Genomic DNA, 14,088 nt, shown 5'->3' on the forward strand with positions numbered 1-14,088 from the left:
TTTTTTTTTTTTAAGAGGACAAGAGCGGCGAGGTCTATCGCGATAGCTTAATTTCTCTATCGAGTAAAAGTTATATCGCGATACATATCGTTATCGTTCTATCGCCCAGCTCTAGTGGACACACAAGCAGAAGTTGCTTTACCAGCAGAAGGAGACAATATATTTAAAGTCAAGAATCACTAGTAAAGGCACGAAGTACATCCCAGCATCCTTCTGTGCCAGAAAGGATAAAGCTGGGCTGCTAATATGTAATTACATGTTTATACGGCACCACATGACAACAACAGTGGTGTCTTTATATTGTGAGGTAGAGCCTACAGTAATACAAAGATTGTGACTGTGATTATTGTCATGCTGGCTTGAAATCAGGTGTCTCCATCTGCTGGTACTGCATTGAACTGCAGCACAGACAGCTTTCTCTGTAAGCCCCGCCCACGTTGGGTTCAGATCTGGAAACATCGGCCTGGTTAAAAACCTGAACTGTTTGTTCTCTAAGCTGCTGTAGTTATTAGATTGGTTTAATAGTGCAGATAACTGCTCTGATAAGCTTCCTCCAGTCATGGCGCCTCAGAAGACAGCTGATGTTTGAAATGTTCATCTTGACAGAATTTATAGAGACACTGATTCGGATCTTCCATCAGACCAAAGTGACTTTCAAGTGGCAAAGTATTCAATCTTTGAAAAGGTAAAAGAACATTTTTGTAGCTTACCACTAATGACATTCCCACAGCAATAATTACTGTAATGACTCTTACTGGTATTAAACATATGCGCTGTAGGTAAACAGCAACAGTTGGTGTGTGCTGGAGCTGCAGAGCTTCAAAGGGGAGGAGGGGCGGCAGTACCGTGTGGTCAGATACTGGAAGGATGATATACTCTGTGAGGTAAGAAGTGTTTTTACATGTGTATACATGTGTGAGACTGACTCGGTTCCACTCTGGTTCATGTTTTCTGTGTCCTGATGTGAAACTCTATAAATGTACATTTGTCTTTTGAAATGAGAGCTGAGCTGGATCCCTGCAGAGAGCGTAGTGTTGCTTCTTTAGCTGCTCGTCTTCAGGTCCAACAAATATTAGTGCGATGAAATCTCCTGACAGAAAAACGGTCGGTCACAAATGTAACGTCAGTGTCACGCAGTGCTGGTGAAATACTTTGTGTCATGTGCACACTCTGTCAGTGCGCCCCAGGTGAGCTCGAAATCATCAGCAGTGCTTAAACGAGTCCTGTGCCAAACCTAGAAGGGTTACGACCAACTCCTGGTGACTTCCTGTTTCTCCGTACAACAGCAGCCCATCTGTCACTGCTCATACCTGAAGGATTGTGTGCATAGACAGTATAAAAGATGTTTCAAACACCAGATATTTACAAAATAGACTTTTTATTCAGTGTGACCTGAAACAGCTGACAGACTGATAAGCTCAGCAGGAGGGTCAGGACGACTATCGTAGTCTGGGTCCTTCAGATGGACAGCAGCTTTGAGACGTCCTCCGAGCTGCACTAACGGCAGTGTTGCTGTTCTCTGTGCAGCCGGGTCTGAGACAAGTAAGCAGGGACTGTCTGCAAAACAGGAAGACGTGTTCCACAGTGCACTGTCAGCACAGTCACATGTCACTGCTTGCATAGACCTTTGATTTTGTGTCTTTTTTTGCACACATACTTGTGTTTCACAGAAGAAGGCCGTGAGGGACAAGCTGGTGTTTTTGTCCACCTCAGAGGAAGCTCTGGAGGTGTTCCAGGCCCTGAGAGACAGCCTGGAGGCTTCAGGTCTCCGGAGGCAGAGCAGGTTTCCTCCTTCTGCCCGTGAGATGGGCTCTGCGCCCCTGCAGCAGGTCTGACACACTCACTGATGAACATTTCATCACATCTTTGCTCTCAGCTTTTAGACTCACCTTTATTTACTTCACTCGTTTTTTATTTGAAGAATTAAAGTTTAAAGAAATTCTCTTCAATACAAAATGTTCCCCACGTTCTTTCTGAGGTTTAATAATGAGGAATATTGTTGAATATCAACACTGGTTATAATTTTTGACATATTAAGAGGACACAATATTACAAAGTACACTCCCACCAACCACTGTGGCCTGAAGCATCAACCTTTACTACAGCTGTCTCTCTGTTAAACTGTATTGCAGCAGTTTACAGTACAAAGCTGTGGGTGGATCGGGTCTCGCACCATGAATAATAACAGTTCAGTACAGATTTATTAAGAATGTCACCGTCACATCAGATGCTCTGCTTTATGTGTTCGTGTCACATTTTATATTTGTGCTCAGATTAAAGTTTCCTAAAAGTAACATAGAAGGAAAACACGAGCGTTTTGGACGAGTGTCCAAATCTGCTTTAAACTAAAAGGACTGAATTCATGTTTCTGGACGAGAGAACGTGGGAAATCCTGTTTCTTAGTAGCACGTTTGACATCTGAGACCTCCGTCTGTGCTGCTCAGCAGTTGGATGATACATGCTCTGTTTGATTGACAGCTGCTCCTGGAAGAGAAGCTCAACACAGGAAGCTTATCACAGGAAGTGGGTGTGTTTGTGGAGCTGCTGTGGACCGAGGCGCTGGGCTGCCTCGACAACATCCTCAGAGTTTCAGTGGACAAGCTCAGCCTGAATGATGTAAGAGTTTCTCTGTTTGTAAAACGTGGAGCTGCTGACGGTGACCACTGAGAGAAACTGCAGCTTTCCCATCAGCCTGACCTGATAGGACCGTGTGTGTGTGTGTGTGTGTGTGTGTGTGCAGGTGAGCAGGGCAGAGGGCTTGTTGCTTCAGGCTCAGAAGAAGCTGACAGAGGGAAACCACACTGAGCTGATGAGTCTCCTGGAGGACGTCTACACTCTGCTGCCACACAGACAACCCTCCATATTTCCCAGCACCAAGCTCATCTCGCAGAAACTGGACCTCTGTCAGGTACCACGCACACGGCTCTGAGACACGCCCACTGACGTCACACGTACTGAGAAAAATATCCTGCAGAATGATTTCTGTCAGAGATGCAGTGTGACTGAGCCAGGACAGAAAAGCCAACAAAACTATCACAATACAACTTGCAAAAACACCGAGAGCAGCGACTGGTTCCATAAAATCTTAAAGGTCAATGTGAGGCACGTGATGTAAAGTACACATAAGGCCTCTCCCAGCTGCTGGGAGTGTTTCTGAAGGAGGAACGTTGCACTATGAACTACGACCCTTTAACTCCACCAGGAGATGGAGCTTTTTCACAAAAACGTTTCACAATTTTTTGATCGCTTTTAAATATAAAAATATAAAAATTTGGTTTAGAAAATGTCAAACAGGTGGATAAACGATAGATTCAACCTGACCGTCCTGTGCACTGCGACATACACGACGACCAAAACAATCCCAGCATGCATTTCTTCATTCATCCAGAGATGTTTGGGCTTCAGCTATTCTGGTTCACTGTTCCTCTTAAGAACTTTTCAGCTTTTGCTACTAAAACATATTAACGCAGTAAAATGCTAACCGAGCTAGCGCCGCAGCACTGGTGTAAGCTGAGTGCTTCCTGGCTCTGTCCTGTGTCTCAGATATCATCACACATTTATAGAAAACATTAAAGAAAAAAATACACGACAACTTCAAAGGTTAAAAGTCTGTTTGAAGGGCCAGAGGAGGATGATGATTGGACAACATCACAAATCCCCCACTCCACTGCACAAGTCCATGATATCAGCTCAGCCTCTGTCTTCTCTTTGTATCTTTAGACTAACACAAAACAACGATTTGATTTCCTCCAGTTAATCCGAGATGTTCTGAATGCAAGTGAGATGACTCTGAGGAGCCCCGCCCCTTCCACTGTGGGGAAGTATCGCGCTCTGAGGTGCAGCGTTGAGACGGTTCCCCCCAGTAGCTCCGAGTTTCAGGCTGTGACCGATCTCCTGCAGGACAGGTAGTTTCACGTCTACTTTCCAAACGAGGATTAAGTAACAGCGACACATTCAAATTCATGGTGACATATTGTGATAAGGACCCAACACACAGGATTTCATGTTGTTTTGACGTTTTGTGGTCACTCAGGAATAGCTGCTGCGTTCCACACACCCTCCTCCACCTCCGCCGTCACTATATACACCAATCAATCAAAGCTTTATTCGCCACATGCAGGTTGCCCTGCAGTGAAAAGGGACCCCCCCCCCCCCCGACCTTACACACACAACACAGACATCACATGGGGAGACAAGTCAGAGATCGGTAGCGTTACAGAAAAACACTGAAATGTACACTACAATGGGAAAGTACAAGAGGAAAAACAGAGAGCTCTACTCATGCTGGGCTTCCATGGCAGGACAGCACGAGAACAGGAAACAGAGAAACTCCTCTGCACAGAGAGCACATAAACGTCCACAGCACAACATTGGGTGGGGGGTGAGGAGTAATCCGAAGCGAACACAGCAGCCGCCCTGCCCAGCGCTACCATTCCAGCGCGGGCTCAGACCCGCCGTGTTCCCTCGCAGGAAACAAGCATCCAAGGCGTTTGGAAAGTGAGGGGGATGAGTGTGTGCATATCAGTGTGTATGTGTGTGTGTGCCCAGAGTTCAGCTGAGACAGTGTCCTCCGCCCTGCCAGGCTCAGTAAACAGTCTTCCAGCCAACCCAGGTGGCCTTGCATGGAACGGGAAGGAACAGACTCAACACAGTCGTTATCAGGGTGTTGTTCAGCTCCGGCCTTGAGCCCACAGCTGGCGCTGAAGGGGTAGCCGGGTTATGATGGTGAATTTTCTTTTACAAACAACTCATGACAATTTCAAGCTGTTTTTAACACTCCGACACCGACACTGGTCTCAATCTCCCGTTGGATAGCTGCGAGTTTCTCCGTGATGTTATTTACCTTCAGTTCTGTGGTCTTTTCAGTCTTTTGCTCACAGAGCAGATTCTGAGACCTCACGACCGCAGCCAACTGATCCACGATGTCATCCAGCTTCTGCCCAGAGGTGTTGTTCCGAGTGTTCTTCCCTGATGTACTCCAATATACGCTCAGAGGTGTTATTCTGAGCCTTCACTGCAGTCGTTAGCGCCTCCAAGCTCGTAACCTGCTGCATTCAATGAGCCCTTTCTGAGAAGTCGCACCTGTCGTTCCAATCCCAGCGAGCAGCCTTGTGGGGGTTTGAACAGCTGGTTCCGCTCTCTTAATTCTCCGATAAGCCAGGGCCAAGCCAGCTCCGATCAGCAAGAACCCTGTTATCATGGTTCCGAATAGGTCAATATCTTCAGCGTCCTCGATCGACAGTCCCGTCAGGCACATGATCCTCCATTTCTGCCACCCGTCCATCGTGTATCCGGCAGGGAAAGTCCCTCCAGGGCACTCGGGCTCTCCTGAGCCCAGACTTCTCGTTGAGAAAACGGTGTCAATAGCATTCAGAGACCAGTTGATCAAATCCATAATTCTCTTTAGGTTTTAGACACAGACTGTGAGACACTGTTCCAGGGAAGTGAAAAAAGCACGAGACAAGGACATAAGAAGCAAAGCAGGGAAGATAAGGAGAGGAGAAAAGTGCGACCGCCTTCGCTGAGAGCCAAACAACAGAGTTTATATACGCAGAGAAGAAGAAGATGATTACGTTGAGCACTCACACCTGCCCTCTGTGCCACACCTCTGTACCGCCCCTCCACTGCAGCAGGCCACAGACCACACCCCTGCCACTTTAATGTAGATGTTGTCCTAACACAGGGGTGTCAAACTGGGGGCCAAAGACTCCAATCCAGCATTTTGGATGGCTTTGGAAAATGTGAAGAGACAGCGTTTCCTCCTGAGGAAGATCTCCCTCGTGGCCATTCGTACTACACATTATAGGTTTCTGTCATTTTACACATTTACTTCTGAGAGCAGCTCTTTCATCACAGCAGCATTTCCTTATCACGTACAAATGGTAAATGGCCTGTATTTGTATAGCGCTTTACACATCCAGTCACACACATTCACACACACATTCACACACACGTTCACATGCTTTTAGTTGCTCCGCCCCTTCCCTTTGGAGCTCCCCCGACCTCAGAAACATCACTTTATTCCCTCTTTTTAAGTCCAACCTCAAAACCCACCTGTTGAATTGCCTACTCCATATAACTCATCCACGAACGTAAACTTTCTGTCTGCTGCTCTTATTATTGTGTATGTTTCATGTTTTTATGCCTGTTTTATTTGCTGTACAGCATCCTTGGGTGTTTTGAAAGGCGCTTTTAAATCAAATGTATTATTATCCCTGCTGTCAGAAGCCGGTCGTTGCAGAGCTAAACGAGCCAACGTGTTCACAATGATCTGTCTTCAGTTTTCTGGCGCATGTCTTCTGTATGCAACGGCACAAAGATCTCTTTCACAGATGTTCCCTCGCTTTAATCTGTGTTTCGCAGCAGGGTGCAGATCCAGCAGATTGTGCGTGTCGGCCGAGGGGTGGAGCTTCAGACCTTTAAGAGCGAGCTGGGGAATGTTAAGCCACTCCTCCATTCCTCCAGTCCCAACAACTTTGTGGGAATCCTGTCTCGGTGAGAACAACTGATCCTGTCGTTTGTCTCATACCTGATTCACTGTAAGAAAACGGACTTCAAGCTGAACCCACATCGACAAAACTCTTCTGTAAAGCAGTCCATTCATAGAGTTAGCTCGTCGCATCGAGCTGTGGTTGTCTGAATGTCATCAGGGTGTTGTAGTCACCCGCCGTGGGCAGGCAGGCGGGTGGCGTGGACAACAAGTCAAGAACGCGGCGCTGTGGGGAATTGAAACACTTTAGCTGCAGCTACCAAATATCTCGATGAGTCTGGATCTCAGTGACGTTGACCTCGAGGTCAAAGTTGTCTGGAAACTTCATGATAACTTTAATTGATACCACAGCTGCATGTAGTAGTGACCTTGACCTGAAGGTCAGAGGTCAACTGAGAGTTAATGAGGAACATTTATGCCATAGATAAGATAAGATAGAACTTTATTAATCCCTGGGGTGGGTTCCTCTGGGAAATTCGGTTTCCAAAAGCACAGCACCGACAGAAGTTACAGTTACAGAATGTTATATATATATATACACACACACACACACACACACAGATGCGTCTTTGGGGAGGGGGCGACTTGTGGCCGTCACTATTTAATTTTATTCAACTTTTGGGGATAAAACACAACCGTGTGGACGTCTTAGTCCGTTTGCATGAACACGTTTGGTTTAATGTGTCGACCAATCAGATCAAAGACTGAAGGAAAAAACAAAGGTTTTCTGTATTTATTGTATTTCAATAAATACTCTGTGCTTGGTATTTACATGTAATCTAACTGATAAGCTACCAGGACATCTCTGCCTGTGTTCTGCTGCGAGTTCAGATCTGTGATGCTGTGTGGGAATAATGAATGGAAACTTAATGGGACAGAATCCCGTGTGCTTGGATTCTGAGAAGAGCAACAACAGCTTGCTGTCATGGTGTGTGTGCAGCAGGACTCAAGGTGCCAAAACTCAACTTTATTTGCTGGACAGGAAACGAAGAGAAAACTAACTAGGCTGGGGAAGATAACACGGCTTAACAGGCAGACAGAACTCACATGAGGATACAACACGACACAGAGCAACAAAAACACAGGGCTCGAATAAACACCGGAGCAATCGGGGAATGGGAGAGGGAAACACAGCTGGGACGAATCAGACCTAACGAGACAACAGAAACAAAACCAACACGCTGCACACAGGAAAGGGACTATCAAAATAAAACAGGAAACACAAAAACAAAAGTTAAGGACTAAAATTACAGAACAAAGAACTACTAGAGCTCGAAATACAGAACCATAAACCAAAAGACTGGTAATGATAAACCACGATGAAAGCTCAATAATTATACCAAAATCAAAACACACGACCCAGGACTGTGACACTTTGGGTCACACCAAAGGTTTGTTGTCTGTTGTGAGACGTCTCGCTTTTTAACCAGTTAGAGGAAACTGTGATTCGTCTTTAACCCTTTAGAGCCGGTTGGAGCGGGCACGCCCTGTTTTGTGTAACTATTTTTAAATCCCGGTAGCACTGCAACCACGTAAGCTAGCGCAATAATATTTTTTGCATATGAAACCGGAGGAGTTGTACTTACATCTGATGCCATCAGCTTGTCCTCGGTCACAGTTTCCTTCCACATATAGCTTTGCAAAAACTGCATAAAAAGCACTTGCAGCAACAAAAACATAATATTCCAGAAACTCGCTTTGCCGATCCGATCAGCTGTTTGTAACACTTCCTACGTCCATCAGCGCAAACTATCACATGACCGCATGACCTGCCCGAAACCGGAAGTGACACCATTTTTCGCGGAAATGTAGTTTTTTTACCATCAGGGCCTTAAGAGCCTATACTGGTGTTTTTAAAAGTTATCTTTGACTTTATGACTTTCTGTGTCGTTTCTGGGATGCTGAGGACTCATATTGCACTGCTGGAAATAGTTTATTTTGATGCAGATGTTGTTGTTTTTTTGCTAATTTGCACTATAATATTTATTTTCGTTTTTCCTGCAGTGTATAAAAATTGGGATATTTCAAAAATAAAACTATGAAGACACTCAAAATAAATTTCCTGTGGTGGGAAACTAGTTTGTGCAACTTTCTTTTATTTACAGTTTTGAGGGAGAAGCCTCTTAAATTTCTCTAACTAGAAATATATGTTAAAAAAAAACAAAAACGATTTTCAATTCTTTTGTAGTTTATTGCACTTTTTTGCAATTTATGTAATTACTATGCACTTAATGCAGACATATTATTAAAATTTAGGCTGTAATGGTTGTATTGACAATGTTCCCAAAAATGGCTCCACAGCATGTAAAAATATAATATAAGCTCTGGCGGACTTGGTTGTATGGCAGGTCTTAAAGGGTTAAGGACACTGACTGGCCAGGTGGATTTCAGCCAGACACCGTGTCTCTGGATGTTTAGTGCTTTATTTCTACAGCCCCAAATCACAACAACAGAAAATGTGGTTTCACATTTATCATGTATACAGATGTGCACCATGTGTTTATCACATCACTTTGAAACATGTCGTCTTTTCACTGTCCTCTCTCTTATTCTTTCACTTTAAATAAACATGTCCACAAATATTTTTTATCACAATGAATTTGTAATGAAGTTCAGACTTTCAGCTTTCATTCAGAGGGTGGAACAAAAAGATGTGAGGAACACAATCTGATCATTTCAGGGGCTCAGACGTCATTGGACAAACGAAACAAGTGAAAGTAATTGTTGAAAAGCCTTTTCTGGCACTGACAGCCTGAAGTGTTGGATTCATGGACATCACCGGATGCGGAGCCTCCTCCTTTGTCTTTGCCTTTACTGCAGAAGCTTTCAATCGCTGTTTGTTTGTGAGCCAAAGTCTTCAGCCAATGAAACGCTCAGCTGGGTTAAGATCAGCTGACTGACTTGGCCTTGGCTCCGGCTGTACGTCTTGTGTCCATCTGTATTAGGAAACGCCGTCCAATCATTTAGCTTGATTTGAGCAGACCTCCTTTATTAACATAACGATGTCTTTACTTTCATATGAAATGTGTCTTTAATGTCTGTAGTGAAACAGCAGCTGTGTTTGTGTCCTCCTCTTCAGTGGCCTGCTGCTGCCCCGCGTGGGAGTCGAGCACCACGGCATAGAAAGAACCGACGTCGGCAAACTGGGCGGTGGGATCTACTTTAGTGATTCCCTGAGGTTAGTCGAAAATCCCAATTTGACCAGTTTCTTTGTGTGTCTGACACATACACTGCTGTGCAAAAGTCTTGAGCCGCCCCTCATTCATTGACAGTTTGCCACTGAGTGAAAAGTGTGCAAACGTTGGTGGGAATACGACACATAAGGCAAGTATGAAGAACTAGTTCAAGGACGAGAGACGTGTTCCCGTTTTGTGTTACAATCTGGACACAAATCTGATGATTCCATTGATTTTGATTCCCAACACCACTGGCTGAACTCCGTGTTGCACCTCTCCCCCGACTACGTGCGCATCGGCAACGCTTTGAACCAAACGTTCCAATAAGATCGTGAGACTTGTTGCCACTTGTTTTAACGTGATCTTGTGTAATCTGCACGCCTCAGCATCTTCTCCTTGGTTCCCTACGAAGGACTGTGAGGTCCATACGCTGTGGAGTGTTTTCAGTCCTCTGGTTGTAGAGTTTCCTCTGAATGTAAAGCAAACACTGACCTGCAGTAATAAAAGCTTTCACTTGTTATTATTGGAGTTTTGATATCTCTGAACCAAGATGGCAGCAACAGTCACGTTTTCCATCCACAGCACCAGTCTGAAATACTCCAAGCCCGGCGTGACGGATGGCTCCCGGTTGTTGTTGGTGTGTGACGTTGCGTTGGGACGTTGCAGGCAGGTCTACAGGACGGACGTCCTGCTGAAGCAGGCTCCCGACGGATACGACAGCGTGCGCGGAGTCCGCCGCGCTCCAAACACTCCCTCTGAGTTTGAGGTACAGTAGGACTGTGTGAGCGTTTACATGCACAGATAAACAGACAGAAGAAAACACTTCCTGCCCATAAGCTGAATTATTGTTCTATATTTGACTGTTGTCACACTAGGTTCACTCCACTAACGCACACAAACATACATCCACTCTTGTGTCCTCCAGGATGATGAGTATGTGGTATACAGTCCTGATCAGGTGAAACTCAAGTATGTGGTTCAGTTCAGCATCCAAGGAGACCAGCTAAAGGCCTTCACTCCTGCCGTGGACATGTCACCTGAGCTCTGTCTTCCTTGTTCTGCTGAAGGTGAGCACTGGACAGCTGCGCCTTTGATCGGCTCTTATTTATGGCGATGAACGTGAGAGTACAGTGCGCTCAGCTTAGTGGTTGAAGTTGAGCTTTCATACGTTTTTACCCCTCAGCAGTAAAAGGCTCATGTGGTAGCATCGTCACCACGTTTAGAATTCCAGTAAGCTGAGAATGACATTTGAACCTCAAGTGCTAAAAATCATCAGTGACCCTTGACCTCAAGATGAAGTTCATAGGTCTGAAAACTCCAAAAGGAAGCCACCCAGGATTATGACACTTACTCACATTAAGCCCAGACTGATCCCAGTGGGGTTAACCAGTAACACCACCAGATATAACATGTCACTGCTGCACAGCTGTCTTTAAAGGTAAACGGTGACGTCATTCATTAGATGCAGCTTATAATTTACAGATGGACTCTTTTACTCAAAGCACTTTTTAGTTTATCGTAGAAAGACACAAAACCTTTGCATGTAGAGTTGGTGAAACGACACAACAACAGTTTTTCGTCAAGCTCTTCAAAGTGTTTGTTTGCACGTGCAGGATGTTGGTTGTGGCCCTGAGCTACAGGTTTGTTGCCATGCAGGCCGAGTCTAAAGAAGTGTCGAGATCCTGCTCCGGTGGCTTCGTCTATGTGAGAGGACTGTGTTTATTGGTCAGGATGGGACTGACAGTGTCTGAACAGCTGTGAGATTAGTGGAAATCCTTTGTCAGCACGGTCTGCTATGTGCGAATTATAATTATGAAGCTGAAAGATAGAAATGAAGCTAACCACGTCATTCTGCACTGTTTCGTCTCTTGTTTCTGTGTGTAGAGCTCAGTTTAGGCGAAGATATGTTTGAAAGCAGTAAAAACCCCTTGGAAGAGGTGACCGCCGGACTGTTGGACAGCGCTGGTCAGCAGCTCCCTCTGCAGGCCGTTCATGTGAAGTGTAAACTGATGGATCTGCTTTCACAGGTAACATCGAGTCGTTTCAGTGTTTTTCATTGTTAGCTTGCTGACATACGATTTGACATTTGATGTGATCGTCTGTGTCCTTGTTAGGTCATCATCTTCCAGAAATACACAAATCTGAGCTCAGTGCCCATTGAGGCAAAGTATGTTTTCCCTCTAGATGATTCAGCTGCAGTGTGTGGGTTTGAAGCTTTCATCAACGGGAAGCATGTCGTGGGACAGGTAACGGAGCGTTATTCAAATACTAGTTCACCGTCTGAAAGTTTTCATTTCCTGTTTCTGTGAATTACAATATAAACACCTGTCAAGCTCACTCTGTCTGTGAAAATGTGACCAAAGCATAACAGGATCTTTTATTATTCCTGTTGTTGTTGTCAAAGCCCAGCAGTCTGTTGATAAAGCCCAGTACTCTGACGCTGGAGGGAGTAGAAAAGCATTCTTTAGTGTTTTCCACAAAGTTCTGCCAACATCGAGCCTTGAAGCAGCCGGGTTTGTAAAAGACTTCAGGCTGTGACTACATCACCCTTCAGCTCACTCGCTCTTTTGCTAGTTTGATCTATCAAAGGCAACATTTAGGTTTATTTTGGACTTTGAAGTTCTCATGAGCTCATTGGCTAATGATTTGTGAGTCACAATTTGTTGACCAATAAGCACGGGGGTTGTCTCATTTCACAGTCACAGCCCTGTGCTCGTGACATTTGGATTCAAAAGATGAACGATGAATAGTAAAGCTGCTCAGTTTGAGGGTCTACGTCTATCGTGTATATAAAGCCTGTGCTGCTCAACACAACGTGAGCAAACCAATGGATGTTTGTTTCTCAGGTGAAGGAGAAAGAAAAAGCTCGCAAGGAGTACAAGCAGGCTATTGAGAAAGGACATGGAGCTTATCTCATGGACCAGGATGCACCTGTACGTCTAAGCACACACACACACACACACACACACACACACACACACACACACACACACATCATGCGATGGTTGTACAGTTGTAAGGACCTACTGTGGATTCCATAGCTTTTTTCCAATGCTTAATAAACCTTAACACTAAGCACACACACACACACACACACACACACACACACACACACACACACACATCATGCGGGTCCAGAGCTGTTTAGCGTCTCCTGGTGTTATGTAGGCCCTTTTAGCCGCCACTGGTTGTGACATGGTCTGTATCCTCACTGCAGGATGTGTTCACCATCAGTGTGGGTAACCTGCCCCCTGGTGCAACTGTCCTCATCAAAGTGACCTTTGTCTCCGAGCTGATCGTCAGGGACGGCACAATTCTCTTCTCCCTGCCCGGCAGCGTGGCTCCGTGGCAGGAGAGTGCAGCCCTCAACCAGACCACACAGGTAACAGAGATCCTGTCCGGCTCATGATTGAATCAGAGTTTGCTTTGATGACAAATATGACTTTAAACGTCACTCCACAGGTCAGTGTGGAGAAGGTGTGTGTAACTGATGAAGCTGCGAGTGTGAGGTGAGCGAAATGAAGCATTTCTGTTAACCAGTCTGAACCTCGTCTGCTCAAATCCACCTCCAAACTGTTAAGAACTGAACAACAGCTTTGCAGTATTTACAGCTTCATTATTTCGTGTATCGTCATGTTTTTGGTTTGGGGTTGTTCAATCACTGTTCCTTTGCTCTCAGAGAGTTCACCTTGGACCTGTCAGCTGAAATGCCCTATGAGATCTCCAGCCTGCAATGTATCACTCACCAAATCAAGATGAAGGTCATTTGGCTTTTTTTTTTTACATTTAAGCAGTGAAACTGAATATTTTATTTACAAAAAATGTGTCCAAGTGGAAGACGGTAGATAATGAAAAGAAGAGGCCCCGGACAGATCCCTGCACGCCTGCAACCAGAGGAAAGGGCTGAGAAGTGAAGGATTTAAGGCGAATAAACTGGGTGATTTAAACCTGGCTAGTGGGATATGGGAGAGACCGACGGAGGCGAGCCTACTGAGGAGAATTGAGTGAGAAATGGTATCAAAAGCAGCAGTCAGATCGAGAAGAATAAGAATGGAGAGTAAACCAGAGTCAGCTGCCGCGAGAAGATCGTTGGTTACTTTTATCAGCGCAGTTTCAGTGCTGTGGGACGGCGAAAACCAGACTGCAACTGTTCATGCAGATTATTATTAGTTACGTACGATCCAAATCTTTTGGGATTTAAGTCCCTCTGATCGAGCATGTGAACAAATGACAACCTGGCTGCATTTGGAATTGAATCAAGTCGTTAAAATGAATTCTGCTACTAGTAATAACAATAATAATTACAATCATTTTTATACTTGATGCCGTTTGTTCTTTATTTACAGCTTTCCAAAACACCGTCATTCATTCTCTTTAAAGATTTCGATTGTTAATATTTGTTTAATGTAACTCTATTTTAGT

At 44.9% G+C, this 14,088-nt stretch overlaps 1 protein-coding gene across 2 annotated transcripts in view; it reads left to right on the forward strand.

Annotated features, from left to right (window-relative positions):
- Positions 1-14,088, forward strand: part of parp4 (poly (ADP-ribose) polymerase family, member 4) — a 41,655-nt gene that overhangs the window by 3,909 nt on the left and 23,658 nt on the right. The window contains exons 4-19 of one of the 2 annotated variants that reach the window (XM_005749221.1): positions 607-685; positions 780-884; positions 1,671-1,829; positions 2,479-2,616; positions 2,741-2,908; positions 3,754-3,905; positions 6,364-6,495; positions 9,570-9,668; positions 10,249-10,432; positions 10,592-10,733; positions 11,551-11,693; positions 11,781-11,912; positions 12,513-12,599; positions 12,884-13,048; positions 13,129-13,175; positions 13,346-13,427. In XM_005749221.1, coding sequence (XP_005749278.1) covers positions 607-685; positions 780-884; positions 1,671-1,829; positions 2,479-2,616; positions 2,741-2,908; positions 3,754-3,905; positions 6,364-6,495; positions 9,570-9,668; positions 10,249-10,432; positions 10,592-10,733; positions 11,551-11,693; positions 11,781-11,912; positions 12,513-12,599; positions 12,884-13,048; positions 13,129-13,175; positions 13,346-13,427 — 2,014 coding nt within the window. The remainder of the gene's footprint in view (positions 1-606; positions 686-779; positions 885-1,670; positions 1,830-2,478; positions 2,617-2,740; positions 2,909-3,753; positions 3,906-6,363; positions 6,496-9,569; positions 9,669-10,248; positions 10,433-10,591; positions 10,734-11,550; positions 11,694-11,780; positions 11,913-12,512; positions 12,600-12,883; positions 13,049-13,128; positions 13,176-13,345; positions 13,428-14,088) is intronic. The other variant, XM_013914944.1, reaches the window with a different exon arrangement.

The sequence above is a fragment of the Pundamilia nyererei genome, unplaced genomic scaffold (assembly GCF_000239375.1).
Source record: "Pundamilia nyererei isolate P.nyererei 1_Seehausen unplaced genomic scaffold, PunNye1.0 scaffold00239, whole genome shotgun sequence".
In the NCBI taxonomy this organism is placed as follows: Eukaryota; Metazoa; Chordata; class Actinopteri; order Cichliformes; family Cichlidae; genus Pundamilia; species Pundamilia nyererei.